Source organism: Anolis carolinensis, chromosome 4 (assembly GCF_035594765.1).
Source record: "Anolis carolinensis isolate JA03-04 chromosome 4, rAnoCar3.1.pri, whole genome shotgun sequence".
NCBI classification, from domain to species: Eukaryota; Metazoa; Chordata; class Lepidosauria; order Squamata; family Dactyloidae; genus Anolis; species Anolis carolinensis.
Genome location: NC_085844.1, coordinates 61361203 through 61381576, shown reverse-complemented (window position 1 = coordinate 61381576; position 20374 = coordinate 61361203). Strand labels below are relative to the sequence as shown.

The following is a 20374-nucleotide window of genomic DNA, read 5'->3' as shown; positions in this document are numbered from 1 at the left end:
AAAATAAACAAGGAGTAACTCTAATTTTTGCTTCTCATAGACTTAGCATGGGGATTTGGTTAACCAGTTAAAATCCATGAGTAAACCAGGTTTTTTTTAACCTGAAAATTTTCTGCATGTGTGTGTGTGAACCTGTAACACCCCCTCCTCCCAGTTACAGGCGTGACTGTGTAGCAATGCGAGTGTAGCAATGCTTCGTGCAGTCATGCTGGCCACATGAGCTTGGAGGTGTCTTTGGACAATGCCGGCTCTTTGACTTAGAAATGGAGATGAGCACCAACCCGCACAGTTGGACACAACTAGACTTAGCGTCAGGGGAAACCTTTACCTTTACCTTTTATTCAGTCTGCACATTACTTTATCATGTAGGCAATAGTCCTTAAAAGCATATGATTCCCAAAATTTGATAACTTATGAGATGCCATTGTTGTGTGTGTTGACCTTTCCTAGTAAAAACATCAATAAACTGTTCAACTGTTTTTTAAAAAGTTCCTATAACAGACTAATATGACTAGCTCATTTGACTTGGAAAATGAATTAAGAAGTGAACCAATTTTTAGTGTGGTGTGGGATGACTATGTCCAGAGATCTGCTGAGGCTCCTGACACCAGTGTCCACTTAATAAAGAACTATGGTTTACAGCCGCAGCTATTTGTCCACCTCAATCAGTCCTACACCTCTCAAAGTCTGTTTTCAAAATGTCAGCCCCCTCTCCTGATACTAGATCCTTCAACAAGAGCTGACATGGGTTGATTGAAGGGTTCATATGTCCATGTTGTGTGCTCTGATGCTGAGCTATGGCCCAGCAGGTGGAGGAACTGCCCCTTCAGTAGTTGTAAAGCAATCGTCTGAAAGCCTGTCACAAAGTTCAGTTTTAGCTGGAGGCAATCCATTTGCCATGAAATGCTATATATTAAATGAGATTTTATCAGATATGTAATTATTTATTAAGCTGAGAATCCAGACAGGGTAAACAAATGTTTACAATATAATACAATAAGCATTTCCAAGGCTTAATAAAAATGATTGTCACTCACTGTGCTTCACAAAAGATTTCTCTTTAATGAATAAATAATTTGATGAAATCAAAAAAATATTTACAATATAAACAAATGGGGGAAAGCTTTGGATATATTAATCTGATCATCCTGTATTTTTTTTCATTTTCTTAATGGACTTCTGTCAAGTCTCTCTTTTCTCAAACAATATAAGTTGGACAGAAAAATAGAGTTCTGCAAAGTTAATGTGGTCTGTTTGTGTAGCTATTAGTTTGATTTAAGCTACAGTGGCTTTGTTCTATTAAGAGCAAGTAAGATACAAATGTAACTAAAATACATTTATCAAAATGCTAGACGACATTCTCCACAGAACAAAAATGTACACTAGGCTGTGACAACGACAACAAAGGATCACGGGCAACAAAAAGTACAACAGAAACATAATTTTTTCTTGATGGGAGTAGAATTGTGCTCTTTAGTTTACCAGATGACTAGGCTGGTATATCAGGTTGACGGGTTTATACGGTAGTGGTTTTCGACCACCGAAGTGAGTTTGTGTGTGACTGTGGGATTGTAGGTGTCTCAAGCAGCAGCCATCCTGTGGAAAATAGGCAGTGCAAGCATTTTTGGAAAGACTCTCTTGGGCTCTTAAAAAGAGCCAATACAAAGCAATAGAAGCGTAACACTGAGAGGTCCTTGTCTCTCTTACACACAGATATCATGAAGCAACTCGCTTTGATTGTGGCACTAAAAGGTCTTCATCCTTCCACATGTTTGTGCCATCAGCCAGAATTCAAGTACTCCAAAGCCACTTCATAGCAGAATTTATATTGATCCTAGGGGTAAAACAAGACAAAAATGACATGGCATCAATTGTAGCAAGGACATCAATTTCCCATTCTATTAATTAAAAGTACTTAATGAAGCAATTTTCTCTTTTGTACATATTATTTACTTGTGCAATGTGAATCAATGTTTAAATCCTATTTGTAACGACAATAAGATTATTCATACAGGGAGAATCGATAAGCAGAACACCTGGTCATTTAGATTACATGAAGGGGTGGGATTAAGATGGCCACATAACCCTGTCTGCAAGAGTTTTTAATCCAGATTATCCAACCATTCAAATGACCCTCAGGCAATCTTACTAAAAGAAAAAAAAGACAAACACAAAGCATCTTCTGGAATCTGATGTGCTTTCTACACGGGAGATTTTTGCTACTATAAAGTGACAGCATTTGTCTAATTTCTTTCTCTCACATGTTGCCTCTTTGCACTCTGATTTGCCAGATCTTCTCAAACACTGGAGTATTCCTATGTTCAAAATGATCTTTGAATTCATTTCAGAATTTTTGCAATGGTTTCCATGCTTCTATAATATTTCTGTTTTAATGCCCCATAACATGGCTCTAATTTTCTCCAACTGGACATCTATCAGCTTTCCACCTTCACCAGTTTTTCTAGATGCACATTTTGTGGCCAAATGTCCTGCCAGCTTGAGCTTGTTGGAAGATAGATAAAAATGTAGCACTGTCCAAATACTTCATTTAGTTATCCAAATGGAGCTTTAACAACATGCAGAATAATGTTTGATAGTGGAATTTCTCTTTGGCTTGAAAAGACAGCTGCAATGTTATTTTTTTAACATTACTATTGAACAAAGTAGATTATAATATCCTGATGCTCTGAGTTGTCGTGTGTGTATGTCTGTATGTGTGTGTAACAGTAGTTGGCATTTCAGCAATTCTACATTTGAAAAGTTCCACAAAGCTCTCTACAAGGAAATAATTGCTCTTGGCCCTTTGTTTCTGAACTCTTTTAATCTTTCTGCAAGATAGAAGAGCCATAATTAAATGCAATACTCTGAATGTCAAACTGAAATTCACAGTCTTGATAAATATTAGGAGATTAAGCTATTTATAAAATATATAATTTGAAAATCTGGCATTTCATTTTACATGACTATTATTCCTGCCATACAAAAGCTGCTCTACATGTGGATTGCACTGCCAGAAAGGAAAATTAATAAGATTGTTCTGTTGAAAGATTTAAGTTTTCATAAAAATTCCAGCATACACAGAACACATCTTTTTTTTGGTAAGAAAGCTGTATAAAAATACTTGTAACAAGTCAAGTGATTCCATTATCCCTTTTAAAAAAACAACAGGCTTGCTTTTATGAACGGGCTCTTAGTATAAATCTTGAAAATGTCACTGTGCTTTCTGATAACAACAAAAAATTCTATTTGGTGGCACAGTTTTAAAGAGCTCATACCAGAAGGTCCACCATATTAGGCTTATTATTCCTCAGGGTCTTCACAGCATGAAATACATCAACAGCTCTCTGGTGTCGCAGCATTTCACAAACAATACTGATTGCGCAAAATGTCCCACTGCGGCCTCCTCCATTCCTGTAAGAAAAACAGCAAAATGACTTAGTGTTTTTTGGCTTAGTGTTCTTTCCTCTCAAAGCCTTCCCTCCCAAATAAGCTTATTTGCATGTTGAGGGGACAACAGTCATTTATGAGGGATCAATGTCCTCTGCCTGGATTCTAAGAAAGACAATGTTGCAACAAAGGGGTACCCAGAGCAGAAGCAACATCTGTAGCAGTAAGACTCACTTTGGCAACCAGTGCATGTTGCTAAACTACAATCCACACTGACCATGGTTCTGTGATTTGCAATCTGACAATGTATGAGGACCCACATTTGGAAGTCACTGAGCTACAGTCTTTAAACTCCTGGTCCAGACTTTAGCTATGATTCTTTGGTAGCTTTGGACTAGTTTTCTCATTTCCTTGGGCTTTGTTCCTTAAGAGACAATGTCTTACTTCACACACATAAAAAGCAACAACTTAAAATTATTTCTAAGTATAATTCTTATTTTTTTAGTATTTCTTTTAAGTACAAAAGAGAGAGAAAATACTAATTATGGTCAAAATCCAAGTCTACCCATCATTCCAGGAACTAAAATAAGTGATGTTTCATGCTGATTTTATACTGTTCAATCAATTAATCAAAATGTTTTTGGATCCCTCTCCCTGTGGGGACTCAGGGCAGCTAACAACAAGAAATAATAAACAAAGCAAATGGGCAATATAAACTATCAATCATAAAATCATCATAAAGTCAATAAATAACCATTACACAAACCATGTTAAAACAATAAAGCATGGTTAAAAGCCATATCCAAAGTTAAAATCCACATCCAGAATTTTAAAAAGCCATTATTTAAAGCAGCCCTTATTTAACAAGCCAGATCTTCAGATGGTAGGCTCTTCATATGCCTGGGAGCATAGGTGAGTTTTAAATAGCTTTTTGAAAGAGGGCAGCGAAGGGGCCATTCTAATTTCTTTCAGGAGAGATTTCCAGAGGTAAGGGTAACTGCATATAGGGCCCTCTCTTCATCCTCACCAAATGGGTTTGAGACAGGAGTGGGATCGAGAGGAGAGCCTCCCCTGATGACCGCAGCGTCCTGACAGGTTCATATGAGAGGCGATTTGTCAGGTAGCATGAATTCGAACCGTTCTTTCCCTTTGTATTACTCTCCAACTTGGGGAACTCAATTAAATTATTCTATTATAGCCTGGCATCCAGTTATGATGTCATAAACTAGATTAACCACCTTGTGTTGACATTTATGATTGTGGCACTACTACCACAATCACAAAGTTTCTGTGGTGTTGGGGGGGGGGGGGTGCTGGGTGAAGAAGGAAGACCTTCTGCCAGGGACTTTGGTGGGATGAAGAGTTGGAGAAGATCTTGCAGAGGTCTCTGTTTCTGCTTGTTGTGCTGTGACTCAATGGTAGGAGAGGACTGAACTTGTCACCTCCAGGACCCTGCTCACCAGCACAAGAAAATTTCTTATCTCGATGACTGTCTGGCCTTTAAGGTGGGTTTGAGTTGTATGAGACAGAGCTGGATTATAACTGAGGTTTTGTCCTATGCAAGATTCTGGACATAATGCTAGAGGATAGTTCTGTTAAAATGACCAATAAAGGTTAAGAGATCTAAATGAGACTGACCTGTGCTCTGTCTTGTTTCTTGGAGGCAAATGTTTTCTCTGCTGGCCTAAACTACAGTTATGATCCAGCCTTTAATGATATTAATGCTAATCAGGAATTTATATTAGGAGTTGTGAGGAGTTCGGTAAGTCCATATCTCAACTACAATCCCTTAGCAAGCAAGGTGTGAAGGGGTATATTGTATTTGCCCTAAGAATACGACAGCACAAAGTCGTTTGCTGCAAAAATGTGAGGCATAAGTGTTCAGAAACATGATTAAATATGGCATTTAATAATGCTTCATCTCTGGTTATTTTTAATCTTCAAGAGAATCTCTCTCCCTCTGGAAACTCTATTATTTCCACAGCTATTCTAATCAGCATCTTTAGGCTGCACTTCATTGAAAATAATAAACCTTAATAATTACCAGAGTGCAGACTAGTTAGCTTTCAGTTCTTTAAAGGCAGCAATGAACAAATGGTTGATTTTCAAAGAAAGCCACAATATGGCACATCTGTCACATCCAGGCAGCATGAAAAGAAAATGTTCCCTGCTGCCAAAATACTGGATGATATTGTGCCATTCTGTGAGCATTTTAATTAAAATAAAGTCATTTAAAAGGATTATACTGGAAGATGGTTTTTCTTCTTTTTTTCTGTACCACCTCAAAGTGACGTGGGTGCGCACATGAGATGTGGTTCAACTATTTAATAGCATGAGTAATTGAGAGAGATAATATCAATTTGCATTAAAAAGGACCTCCCAGATGTGGATCTCAATGACCCTCACAAGATAAAGAATTATAATATTCATTCAACAGGTAGGAAAACCAGAATACAATAAGATAAAACTATCTGTCTTAATCAGCAGTGGCAATTTTTCAGAAACTTTATAATGGAAACACTAAGGAGATATGTACATGCAAGATACTTCTTTAAAAAAGTTTTTAAATCACTTTATGGTTTAATCTGGAAGTGAACTCTCAGCTGGGAAGGAGAGAATGCCGGGCATAGATAAGAATAGGCAGGCTGATGGGAACAAGCTAGAGAAAGGCAAAGAGGAAGAGCAAAAGGCAGTGGAAGAGACATATTATAGTTCCCACAATCTCCAGCCAGCATGACTATCAGCCATGTCCAAAAAGTGGCATTTCCAACTTCTGTGTTGATTTGGGGCAGCCTGAGAAATGAAACAATTTCCTCTCCTTCTGTTGTAGTTCCCTGGCCCAAGACCAAACTGTTTTCCTGGCTCTAACTGAGATTGTGACTCAAATAAAACATGGTATTATCCAAGTAATCCATTATGCGAGTGAGATATATATCTATACACATAATAAAAGTGAAAATCTGTATGTGTGTATGTGGCACGGGTGTCCATTTTCACAGACAGGCTCTGGCCTCCACAAGCAGCTACAGCTCTCAGTGCTGAGGTGCCACAAATGCTCCAACCTCCAAGGAACATTGCAGGTTATAGTGGGCACCATGAACACGTCCAAGAGCCCTGATAATATCCTCCACAAACACCATATTGCCCACCACCCAAGTGAAGGCTTTTATATGGGGACAATTTCATTTTACATTTTCTGTTTTTCTTCCATCGAAGACACTTCCCAGTGTTCCTTTCTCTCTCCATTGCTGTGGAATTTGCATGACCCCACCCACTGCTTCTCCCTTAACACTTTCCTACCCTTTCCTATGGCACAGCAAACAAAGCAGAATTAATCAGCAACTGAATAAGTAAACATATTGGAGGGGGTTTGGGGGACTGACTCAACATGATGGAAATTGTAGTTCACCCTGCATCAAGACACAGCACTGTGACCCTCACCAACAATGGACCTGCACCACATTTGGCACACAGAACCCCCATGACCAACAAGATTTGGGGGGAATTCGCCTTCACATTTGGGTACTGGGATTTATAGTTCACCTACAATCAAATGGCAGTCTTATCCCCACCAACGATGGACCTGGACCTAACTTGGTACACAGAATCTCCATGACCGTTCAGGAGGGATTTGGGGGGAACTGACCTTCATTTCTGAGAGTTGTAGTTCACCTACATCTGGAGACACTCTTTTTAAGAATTGTGTCAGAAATGAATTGAGAACATATTACAAGTCGCTTCTGGTGTGAGAGAATCACCCATCTACAGAGATGTTGCCCAGGGATGCCCGGATGTGTTACCATCCTGTGGGAGGCTTCTCTCATGTCCCCAAATGGGAAGTTGGGGCTGACAGACAGAGTTCACCCCGTCTCTCAGGTTCGAACCGCCAATCTTCAGGTCAGCAGTTCAGTCGATACAAGCGTTTAACCCATTGTGTTACCGCGGCTCTTGAAGACACTGTGACTCCCACCGACAATAGACCGGGACCAAACTTGGCATATAGAACCCCCATGACCAACTGAACCTTCTGAAGAGAATTGGGGGGGGGGATTAACCCACCATGGTGGGAGGTGTAGTTTGCCCTGCACACTGAATCCCCATCAATGCTGCACTTAGAGAGCAAAATTGCTCAACATGACAAACTTTGACTACTGATGGAGTTTCTTGGGGTTCACCTGGCATGATGTGAGCTGTAGTTCACCTACAACCTTATGCATTTTGGACAATTAAAAATTGGCTTTTTCAAATAACTCGGGCAACACCAGGTGCCCAAGCTAGTATATGTGTTTGTGTGTGTGTGAGTGTATCCTTCTAAAATAGTAGCCACCAAGACTGTGTGGGAATACTGTAATTTTCTAAAGCATGGGAGAGAAGATGTTACAAACCTCTGTGGCAAGTGCATGCCAAATCATTTCAGGTGGGAAGGCTTTTCAGATGGACTCCCTTATTGCTGCTATTTTAAGAAAAGGAACATTCGTATGCAAGGTAATTTTTCATAGGACTAGATTATCTTTCCTAAACCCTAGTGACACCTTTATTTGAGGTGGCTTATTGGGAACAGCCTGTTGGGGAAAGCCCAGGGTGCAGGGAGCATGAAAGAAAGAAGATTTTGGAGAGACAGATTATGCGAGGTTGGTTGATTTTCCCTTTTCTTGCCAACACTACATGACAGGAAAAAAGTGCAACCAATGTAAAAATAGTATTGTTTAGGCAACTTATACTGTCCCATCCTCATCCAATGTCCAATATAAAGACAATTCTAGGTCACCAGTTACATTTTATAAATTATTGTAAAAATTACAATTCAACGATAGATGTCAAGTGCTCTGAACACAAGCCACATAAGGTGGTGCCTCTCACCGTAGAACTGCATCAACTTACAAGCAATGGACGACTGTGCGGCCTTCACCTCCATTGTACTCTTCTTGCCACTTGTCCACCTGACGTATCAATTTTAGAAAAGAGCGCTTTGACACGGGGGTGTCTCTATACATGGGCCATCCCAGGAACTGAAATTGTTGCACCATTCGATAGCCATCCTGGGGCTGTGGGGACCCAACCAACAGGAGCATAAAAAGACAGGATTATTTATTCTACAACTATGCAATATAAACACTGCACACTCCAATTAACACTGAATGTTCTTAGAACAGGTTACTACTATTAACAATTACTAGAGATATCCACATGGGAGAACTGGCAAAATCTCAAGCGCTATGAAGATGATATTCTAAATAGTCCAAGATACAAATATACTGGGATGAAACAATGGCACAGCTGCAAAAACCAAATATGCAATGATTAATATCAGAGCAATCACAGGCAAGCAAAGTAAAATGTGCAACACTGTTCCAATTATGGTTGCTCTCTTTTTTATATGCTTGTCATTTTCAAATTCTCAATGTGAACTTTCCATGTGTAATGAAGGATTGTCAAAAAGCTAAATCAAGCCTTCTGCATCCAAAAGAAGCCTCTCTTCACTAGCATCTCTCTCCAAAGATGGGTTTTATTTTATAGACTGTAATTTGAAACAATCTTCCCACTAAATTTATACAAAATGTGAGGAAGAAAAGCTTCCAATGATCTTAACTTTTTTCCCCCCTTTTGGTGTCAAGAGCGACTTGAGAAACTGCAAGTCGCTTCTGGTGTGAGAGAATTGGCCGTCTGCAAGGACGTTGCCCAGGGGACGCCCGCATGTTTTATGTTTTACCATCTTGTGGGAAGCTTTTCTCATGTCCCCTCATGGGGAGCTAGAGCTGACAGACAGGAGCTCACCTGTTCCCTGGATTCGAACCGCCAACCTTTCTGTCAGAGGTCCTGCTGGCACAAGGGTTTAACCCACTGCACCACCAGGAGATCATAACTATTTAAAAATGTTGATGCAAAATTACAAATATTGTGATGTTGGTAAAGGAGTCAGCCAGGGCCCTTGGTTGTTTATGTGTACCTTTGGTACACATTCTTGCATGCTTTTTTTTCGTGTCAGGAGCGACTTGAGAAACTGCAGGTCCCTGAACTCCTTTAAGACCAAAATCCTTTAGTCCCAAGAATGCCTCCTCCAGGGCCACAGAAAGCAGTAGATATTCCCTCTAAAGCTTTTGGTAGGGTTATCTAAATAATGAATTCTGAGCATATTTTTCACTATTTAGATGTGGTATTACTTTTAAAGCATCATTTTATAAATTAAACCTGTCAAAAGACTACACATTTCAATAGTTTCAATGCAAAGGAAAACCACAATGCCTCAGACCTTGAATATTATCTTGGGCATGAATCTTCACATTTGAATTAAATAAAAAATGACCAATTAGCTCTTTGTGAGCTTTGTTATCTTCAAAGAAGAAAAATAATAAAGTTCATTGAGATATGCTAAGAGATTTTCTTTTAAAATTCAAGGTCTTAAGTTCTTTTGCTTGCAAGTAATTTCTGTATTACAGCTTATTTTGAGTAATGTTAACCATCCCAGCTTTGGTAATTTGTTCATGTCCATAGCAAGAAGAACAAATCTGAGTTCTAATGAAATCAAAAGCCCCCCACATTTCCCCCAATTTTAGTTACTAATACACCCCTGTATTCAAAACCCAGCAATTGATGGGGAAGTACAAAAGGTAAATGCACTAGAACACTTATGCTATCCACCCCCCCAAATTAAAAAATTGGGGACCAACACTCAAGTAGCTTGGGATAATGGCATGATGATTCTTGAAAACATCTAGTTCATTTGGTGTTTGAGAGTTCACCAATTTGACTTATCTCTAAAATGGATCTCTTCCTTTCACCAGATATCACATTTAAAATTATTCTCCTACTCTAAACATAATGAGTCTATAGAATATTACGGCTCCATTAAGGCATGATGCTACGCCAAAATTTAACATTGCATACAAGAATGAGCCCCAAGCAGCCTTTACGTTCAGTGAAAATCAAGCTAGATGATACACTGAGAAAACATTTACTAAAGGTGCTTTTTCAGATAATGAAAAATGTTTGCTGGTCATATCATGCAGTTGTCCTCAACTGCTTATTTTGCATAAAGTGAACTTTGTGTTGGTAATGTTCACTGAAATAAAAACATACACTTAATTTGAAAATCTCTTTGCTGTATTGCATGTTACAGAAAAAATCCTTTTGCAAATGAGAAATATGCCAATTGCAATTCTTGCTAATGTTTGGTCCTCCCTTCCTTCTCTGTCTCTGGTGTGGCTACATAGAAATGGCAATATTCTGCCTCATTTTAAGGTTAACTATAGTTTGGTGTTTCGGTCGTGATTATGTATATGTCATTTTAGCTATGACGATTAAAAACGCAAGCTGTGATTAATCTAAAACAGAAGTGAAAGTTTCCAACTTCCTGCAGCCTTGCCAAAGGAAGAAAGGGAAGCATACAAGTCAAAGGCACATTATGATGGTTTAATGGCATATTAGTTAAGTATGCTTGAGCTCTTTAACATGTGAACCCATTTTCTTCTACTGTCGTTAAGTTAAATATGCATATGATTGAGTCAGATCCTTACTCTTGATGCATTATAAATTCGGAATATCCGGCTGATAATGTCTTCTTCTAAATCAGCAGAGACAAACTCCACCTGAATAGGGCCATGCCGATGAACTCCATTCTCAGGCCAATACTGTGGACACAACTGTAAAACAAAGATTAATCCATATTTGATAAATATTTTTAGAAAATGTGTTCTACTATACTTTAACCAACCAGCTTTGAGTCCCATACAGCAGGGGAGGGCAATTATGCAAGGTATGGGAGCTTCATACTCCCCTCATCAGATCATTAAGGCTGCAACCCCAACTCCAAATAATACAACAATTTAGTTTTAAAATCTCCTGAACAACACAAGGATAATTTAAGTGGGAAGGAAAAATAATTATTGTTCAAAGGTCAAGTATCTGTTTAAAGCTGGTGAAGTATTGGTGTACTTTCATGAACAACGAAGACAGCCAGTTTGCTGGGAGTTGTCAGAGTGGTGGTTTGTCTGGTGGCTTCCCCATATAGCCTATGCACAACCTGCAGACATTCCGGTTCCAGAAGGAGAGAAAGGAGCTATACCTGTACTAGTCAGCCAATAGTCTGGCCAGGGAAATGCTTGCACAAGCAAGTACTGTTAAAAATGCAATTCCTGGTGTTGACGGAAAATAAGAACAAAAGATTCAGTTGTATGCTGATTTGTTTCAGTGAGCCTGCACAACTCCATTTTGACAACAGCTGACATCTCCCTATGGCCTGTATTATTTCCTGAGCTCTGTCATTTATATTTTCCTAGAAATTATAGAACTATAACATTATGTACCCAGGGCCAACAATCAGAAGTGATGGCTACATATAGTGCCAGACCTTGAGAACATTCCTGTAAACAATAAACATCCCTGACTACATTCTACACTAATCACATAGACCTCAGAAAAAGATTACCTTGATATAGGGAGGGAAAGATTTAAGGCTATATTTTGAAGCGAGTGCCCTACTTTGGATTAGAGATTGGGCAAAATTGAAAAAAAGAGAAAATATTAAATTTGGAAGGTGTGGAACTAAGAGCCGTATTGCACTCATACCTCTGGTATGAGGGAGTAAAAACTGAAAAAAATTGGGAATCATTTTGTAAGACCAGCTATTTATAAAATATGGGAGAAATATAAAAAGATTTTTTTCAGTGAATTGGATCAATGATTTCAGTTTGGTTTCCCCATTTGGAGCCTCTTATTCACATAGTTTCACTCAACTATTCCTTGCTACTGAATTCTTAAATCCTTTTTGACATTTATAATGATAGACTCACACCAGTGAATGAATAGACTGTGACAGCATGCAAGGGTGCCATCAACCTGTTGGGAATTATGTAGGGTGCAAACACTAACCTCAGGGTATGGTAAACTGTTGGGATAGGGAGATAATAAACCTTATAGCTTAAATTCCCAGAAGCAAACTTTTGCTCTCAGTCCAAAAATACCGGATAAAATCAGTCTGGCCTCAAACTTTTACCGATTTTTCTATCCGTGAATGTCTCTTTATTCCCCTTTAAAAGCTTGTCCCAGAAAGTTTAAGTTATATAGGAAATAGTAGCCAGAGGGGATCACAGGCATTATAGTGCTGTATTCTGGACAATTTAATTGTCAGATAATATTGTGTAGGTTGAATAGACTTACAGAGCTGTTTAATCTTTCACCTCCCACTATTCCAGACATCACTTTGTAAGTAAGCCACAGATTCTTTAATAGGGCCAGACACTCTGGACAAAGAGAAAATATAAAAAAAACCCCAGAGAACTGCAGAGAGATGTACTGATGCAGAAATTCTTCTGGTAGGATTTGCAAAGAATATATCCTGAAAAGAAGCCGGTGTAAATGGCAACTCTTCTTGATATTATGAGAACTGAGTTCATGGTGCATCTATTTCAACCTAACACTAAAGTATGGCTCCTTGTGGGCAGGGAGAACATATCTGTGTTGAGGCTCACATATGATAGCAGCTTGGGGGCGATATGTTTCCATAAAAGCATAAACACATATAGGTATTCCAATGACTCCCTTTTCACCCTAGGATTGGAAAGCTTTCTCACTACCACTGCTTTTCATCAGTCTGTATGAAATTAAGAGGGCATCGGCAGGAAGGGGATATTAGGATATTTCTAGAATGTTGCACCTAAGATCTTTTGGGAAAACCACAAGGCTGCATACTACATATTTTTAGCTATGTGCCCAAGCTGACAGAAAAAAATGAAAAAGAGGAAGGCATCAAATGTGGAAAAAGAAGGTTGTGAGTTAGCAGGTGCCTAGAGTTGTCTCTTAAGTTCAATAAATTTGAAATCCTAAAACCTCCTAAGAGCCAAAGTAGACATGGTTAGCCTGGCTGTTTAAACATGATGGCTGGCACAGTATATTGCTGTTCTGTTCTGTACTCAGTAAAACTATATAGATTTGTTGTAAAATTAGATCAATGCCACCTCTTCTCTGGTACTTCAACAACCAGCAGCAGGGATGAAGAAGGTTTATTCAATTATCAATCAGAGTAGAAGGAAGATGTTTCCAATCACCTCCAGCCAGTGAGGGGGGGGGGGGGGGCTGCGACAATCAGAAACACACATCTGTTGCAATACTTTGTTGCATCCTCACTTTGTGGCAAAAAGGATTGGAAATGTCATCCTTCTTGTGTTTCAACTGGCAGCTGAACAAAATTCCTTCACTTGAACCAGCTGTTGGCTACAGAAATGTTGCCAAATGTTTTAATCAACACTACAAAATTAATCCAATCATGTTGTGTAGGTTAGAATCACAGCACAAAGTGTAACCCTTCCCTTTCTGGCCATAATTCCCCTGCTGTGAAGCAATTAACTTCACCAGGAAACTCTTACTCTGAGGCGTCATTGTGGAGAATGACCCCCACCCCTCATGTACTGCAGTCCCAATGAAAACCATCTGTGTTTCAATTTGGAGTTTTGTTTTATTAAAAAAGCAATATGCCGTTAAACAAATAGTTATTGGTATGTCTAATTTACCATAAATCCTTCTTCGGCAGATTCCTCAGAATTTTTTTTTTTTTGCAACAGACAAGTTGGATCGATTCTATCTGGCTTGGCCTTAAAAGTGCCCTGATGAAAAGTTTAGGTTCAAAACACTTTGGCTCAATGTGTATATTTTTATGAATCTGGAGGCTCTTTCTCTCTTTACTTCCAACAAGCTAACACAAAACTTGGATTCATGCACTCCTCTCTCCTCCATCTCTCTCTCTCTCGTTTTTGGCTGAGGTGCTAACCAAAGTTCTTCATTTTGCTTTATTTAATGAGAAACATTTCTCAATCCAAGGCAACAAGACCCCATAACCAACCTTCTGGGATCTGTATGCCAGTGATACACTGGGCCAAAGCAAAAGGGTGAGTAGGACCCCTACTTTGGAACCTGTGTGCTGTGCACACACAGCCATTTGTATAAATCTTTTAATTATAACAATTCACAGGCATCTCTACACATCTGCACACATCCCTTGTTTTGAGATGCCATTGCATATTAACAAATTGTGGCAAAAGAGGCAATACATGGAGTCGAGTTTTCCTGAGCAAAGCTTTCCACTGTCATTTTTAATAGAAGAGCATACCATATCAGTGCTATTAACAGTGAATATAGATCTTCCGCATAGAGGAAAAATATCTGTTCTGCCCCCGCACTATCTTAACTACTTAACAGTGGTTCTCAACCTGTGGGTCCCCAGATGTTTTGGCCTTCAACTCCCAGAAAACCTAACAGCTGGTAAACTGGCTGGGATTTCTTTGAGTTGTAGGCCGAAACACCGGGCAACCCACAGGTTGAGGACCACTGACTTAGAAGGTGAACTGGCTGTGCAAGGAACAGATTGGAGACTATATATTTGACTCAAACAAGGATTTATTAACTGACCAAATTTGGACTTCCTATCTTCCTGAGTCTCACTAGCAAGCTTTTATGAGGACACAGTTCTGGCCAAACTGAGGCGCTTGAATCTTTTATTTCTTCTTATTGTCTCTTTCTTGTATGGTGTTCAACTGTCTCTAAGATGGTCTCAATATTTAACTCTGACTGGACTTGAATACAGCTCCGACTGGACTTGAATACAGTTCCAATTGGATTTGCTATTTTGTAGATCTTCTGGCCTTCCTCTCTCTTCATCTTCCAGTCAAGAAAAAGGCTGACTCTTCAAGACCCAGAAGTTCCTTGCCTGAGGCTCTGTCCCTGAGGGGATTCTTAAAGGGGCAGGGCAACAGAGGCTTCAAATGCAAGGAGGTTGTCTACTAGACTGATCCCCCCAGAAATGCACATAAAATATTAATCCCTCTAACTAAAAAGAGCTTAATTAGGGGTAAACTGTGAGGGTCTTCATGGGGCACGACAATATCTGTGAATTAGACTTCCTCAATACGTGAGTTTTCTGCATCATGAGCTTTCTAGAGGCAATTGACTTTCACACAGATATAGTTGTGGTCCTTACTACTAAGCAACAACACAGGACATCTTTTGTTGGAAATGTTGTGAATGGGTCTTCTGAGGCTATGAGCGATAATGGTGGGATCAGGAGAGGAAGGAAGAACCCTCGCGAGGAGGGTTCGCTGGAAGATTTACACAGGAAGAGAATCAGGGAGATTGATGGAGTCTTCCGAGGAGGATTCATGTGGGGATTTGGGAGGGGATCTTGAGGTGGAAATGGATGCTGAGGAACCGGTGGTGACAGAGGAAGTTGGCATAGGTTGGGCATGGGCTCCGGAGGATCTTGGGGAGGAATCTGGGTCCATGGATGCTGTAGATGCTGTAGAGGCTTGGGTATCTTCAGAAGCAGATCCCACATGGTCTGCCTGGAGGAATGAGGGTAGTTCCACAGGTGTGGACAGAGTTGGGTGTGGGCAGGATGATCTTGATTCTGATGAGGAGTTTGGGACGCCTGATCCTAGGGCGTTGGCTGTTTGGAGCTCAGATTCTGATGGGGAACTTGGGACACTTGATCCTAGGGCGTTGGAAGTTTGGACGCCCAAGGAAACCTAAATAAATTGGGGATGTTTGGCCACTATTCTTTGCGTGTGGCAAGGTGTTGCTGGGTGCCATTGGGTTTCCTGTATGTGATTCTGAAGACTGGCTTGGGACTTTGTAACAGATGTAAGTTTGATTCGGGTTATTCTTCAACAGAGGGTTGGAATTGTGTGGGTTTTCCTGGACTGCACTGTTATTACTATTTTGCATTAGCTGCTGTTCGCCTCCGTTGTCTTGGCTTTTTGTGCCATCCCATGACGTGGACCTTCTTGTGACGACTTCACCCTTTGGACCTTGGACTGAATCTCGACTTGGCTTATCTCTTCGCTCCCAAACTCGGCTTGGCTTCGTTCTCGTCTCCATGACTGTCTACTGTTGCTGACTGCTGGCTTCGTTCCCAACCCTGACGCTGTCTCCTTATCCCGACTTCGGACTGGCTTGACTACGTTACAATGCTCTGTTCCTTTAACTCCTGGCTTGGCTTTCGTCTCTGCAGCGGCTTGCCGCTATCTCCTCAGCGTCTTCCAGTTTTGCTTGTTTTTGCCGCTCACAGCAAAGAGCTTTTAGCCCGGTTTGGGTTTTTGCTTCAGTTTGGAATCGCTGTTGTACTCCTGGGTTTTGGGGAAGTTTTTGGAGCTTCGTAGCTGTTTACCTTTGTTTGTTTTACCATTTTAAGCCCGTTTTGAGCTTTTGGGCCGAGTTCAAGTACTTTGTGTTAAATCCGGATTATATCTCTGGTTAATCCGGATTTATGCCAGTTCATGTTTTTGGCGTTTTTTCAGTTTTGACTGCTTTAAAACACTGAAGATTAAGTTTCTTAAATCTCTGATAACTGTTTTTGAATTATTACTTTAATAAACTATATTTTGCTCTCAGTTGGCATCTGACTTTTGACAGGAAATGATAACATTCTTCAAGCTTTCTCTATTAATGTCTATCTATGATCCTGTTGTTTACTGTTTCTTGTATATATGTTCTGTTACGCAGCTTCCTTTTCTATATGGTTCCTGAGAAGTTGCAGGAGGGACTGCACACCACATGCAGACCTCCTTTTGACTATGTGACCTGTGGATAGCTGTTTTGTTACAAGAGAGATGCCCTGGTCAGCTGGTACAGGGAACCATCTCAAAGATATTTAAATGGACTAATAAGTTTTTATACCTGTGTATGCTGAACGCATGAAGGTTATGAGTAAACCAAATATGTTATTTTTTTAAATCAAAGTCTACTTCATTTTTGTCTCCTGGTTGCATGATATAAAACAAGTTATTTTATGGGAGAGTATATATATACATACACACACTTTTGGAAAACTGAAAAACACTTTATGCAAAATCTCTGTTTTCCTAACAGATTAGAGATAACAGGTTATTCAGATTAACAACTGAAACCATTGCCTTGCATAATTATATCTGGTTGTATACCACAAGAGAAGATTCTATTCTAGAGTTTTGGCCCTTCTCTGAAAGGTCATGCTTTTCTAAAAAATTATTATCTCCAAAAGGTGTTTTCCAAAAAGGTTATGGATGCCATTTCCCAAAATCTTTCCTCTATGCAACACAAAATGTTGATTGTCTTCTAGGAGGTTTCAAAAATTGATCTGAAAAGTCAAGTGATGGCTCTCAAATTTTCATGACAATTTCAAAATACTGGGATACATCCAACCTCAATCCTACCTAGAGCAGATTCACTGAAGTGAATGGGACCTAATAAGTCATAAATGACTGTAGTTATTTTCAGCAATTTCAGTGGATCTAATCTAGGGAGAATTAACACTGAATTCTGAACTTTCCAAACTGTGTCTCATGACACATTAGTGTGTTGGATGTGGTGTGTAGGTGTGTTCAGCAAATGTCATGAGAAACCTCTGGGTCTATATGAAGTAAGCAATACACCATGTATTTTAAAAATATTAATGAAAGGTTTTCATGAAATATGTTGTGCCCCCATACATTTTGCTATTACAATTTAGGTATGTGTCAGTATGTCTTATAAGGGGGAGGGGGGAATGGTTTGACATCGGTTAAACAGAATTACCGTGATGCTAGTAAAACAGAATTATCGTGATGCAAAATGCTGCACGTTTTAAAAGTGTGTCTCCAACATGAAATGTCGGGAAAGCTCTGCTTTAGCCCATTGTTGCCATTCGCAGTGTTAAAGTATATGCTGTGGAAAAGTGGTCCATAGCCTAAGCAAGAAAATTTATTTCCATTTCCCCATTTCAAACTGAGGCCTGCTCCCTAAACTCAACCATAAAATATTGGGAAAAAGCAAATGGAATAATTAAAAGTCTTGATTTTCAATAAATTCTCTATCTTCACTTGTTTCTCTGTATCCTTGAATGGTGTGACAGCCGAAGTGGTGCAGGGGCTTAAGTGTTGAACTATGACTCTGACAGATCAAGGTTTGAAATCCACTGGGTGACCCTGGCCAAATCAGTCTTTCTCTCAGGGTGCTTCTACATTGTAGAATTAATGCAATTTGATATCACTTTAACTGCCATGGTTCAATGCTGTAGAATCACGGAAGTTGTAGTATGATGAGGCATCAGCAATCTTTGACAGAGAAAGCTACAGACCTTGTGGTGGCAAACCTCCCCTGGGTAAATATTGCAAAGAAAACCTTAGAATAGAGTTGCTGTAAGTCAGAGTTGACTTGTGACACATAACAACAGCAATCTCTAATTTAACATCTTGTGATGTATATTGGAAAAAGTATCAAAACAGATGCATTACCTGATAGAGAGTATGGCCCATTAGGTTTAAAGAGGATCTAGAACCACCAATGGAAGGCTGAAAAAGCTTGTATATTCAAGCATGGCTAAGAAATTCAAATGTGCTTTATAGTGGCAGCTGAAAGTCTTGCCTCCCCTTGCCTCTTCCACTCTGAAAATAGCCCACCAACACGCAAACAAGGATTTTGCCTTTCATGTGTTTCCCTGGGGACAGAGGAGCGTGGATGGTATACAAAAAAAGCAAGAACATTTGCAATTTGTACTTATTGACTTGCAGAAGGAATATTGGTTATGAATTTTAAAACAAGAATAACAAAAGGTTTCTATTGCTAATAAAAGTTTTCCTTTGGTTATTTTATAGTATTAAAATAACAATTTATGAGATCCCCCACATATAAAATAGACAGCAGATTAATCCACTAGTGTTCAGTCACTTAGGAAAGGAATGCAATAAAAACAAATTTACTTTCAGAGGGGGTTTGCCATTGCCTTTCTCCGGGGCTGAGCAGGGATTTGAACCTTCATCTCCAGAGTCATAGGCTGAAACCACTATACAATGCTGACATGAAGGAACACCTAGAAATCAGTTCCCTAAAAGTGACAGTTTTTTGTTTGTTTGTTTGATTGAAGAACTTAATGGTCTATTGACAATTATTACACGGGAAAAAAAGTTTGTTTCCAGATGGATAGCTACTAGCATTACAGTTCAAAAGGCTTATGACTCTGCTTTTACAGCCTTAATGGATTTTTAAAAAAGTAGTAGTGGGAATGCAATGGAAGAATTGCAAATGGAACATCTTGTCTAGAATCTCCTGTAAAATTCCGTGAAAGCAGCAGGGTTTTGGCATGATAAAAGCACTCCAAGGCTTCTCAGTGTTTTCTGGGTAGGAACTGATTATCAGCAATTGTTTGAACTACGTATTCAACAATGATTTTCTATGGTATAACTTGTAACATTATGAAATTATGAAGAAGCGGAGTTGGCTGGAGATGAACGTCAACTACTGTATTTCATAGCAAGGCTTTTTACACATTATAGAATACAGTGTTATGATGTTTTCATATTACTTATGGCACCATTTAAATACGTTAAAATATTGGGAAAACTTGAAATTGTTCAATTTTAAATCAGCTTGTTTCTGTGTTTATAGCTACAATTACCCGTTTCTTTTCCAAAACAGGCCAATTCTTATTGTATTGCCATGGTTTCTCCTGCAAGTTTGATACCTTTTCACTTAAGTCATCATTCCATCATCCTACTTCTAAATTATGTATCAGTCTTAGAATGTTTAAATATGCATCACACACTGTTTAATGAGAAAACAGAAATATGCCTGCCCATTAGTGTTTCAGCCTCGAACTAAAAAAAGTAGCTTTAATCAATACATCTGTGTAACTTACTTGTGCTGGATCCACATCATTCAGCATAACAATTGACGTGCAGTGATAGTCTAGAACCAGTCTCCAGAAATCTTTGACAGTATTTGGTAAAGGATGCTGTGTAACTATAAAAGCTGAAGGCTGTTTATAACTCTGTAAAACAAGAGGAAGAAGAATTCAGTTATTCTAGAAGCAATGTCAGGATTATAGCTATCCTAAGAAAATGCCTATGGTAGTAATGGCATCCAAACCTTAGGAGACACTCATAAATGGTGGGGTGCTGAATGACTCCAGAACTACATGTAAGGGAGACATCATGCAAGGAATCTGCAGAATTTATTAGGATATACTCTGGAACATTTGTACAGGGTG

At 39.3% G+C, this 20374-nt stretch overlaps 1 protein-coding gene across 20 annotated transcripts in view; it reads right to left on the bottom strand.

Annotated features, from left to right (window-relative positions):
- Positions 1-1042: 1042 nt before the first annotated feature.
- Positions 1043-20374, bottom strand: part of ptprm (protein tyrosine phosphatase receptor type M) — a 541643-nt gene continuing 522311 nt past the window's right edge. For 11 of the 20 annotated variants that reach the window (XM_062980499.1, XM_062980503.1, XM_062980504.1 and 8 more), the window contains 5 exons: positions 20024-20155; positions 10902-11027; positions 8269-8450; positions 3276-3411; positions 1043-1834 (listed from right to left, as the gene is read on the bottom strand). In XM_062980499.1, the coding sequence (XP_062836569.1) occupies positions 1781-1834; positions 3276-3411; positions 8269-8450; positions 10902-11027; positions 20024-20155 (630 nt within the window). In that variant the 3' untranslated portion in view covers positions 1043-1780. The remainder of the gene's footprint in view (positions 1835-3275; positions 3412-8268; positions 8451-10901; positions 11028-20023; positions 20156-20374) is intronic. The other 9 variants (XM_062980502.1, XM_062980505.1, XM_062980517.1 and 6 more) reach the window with 2 other exon arrangements.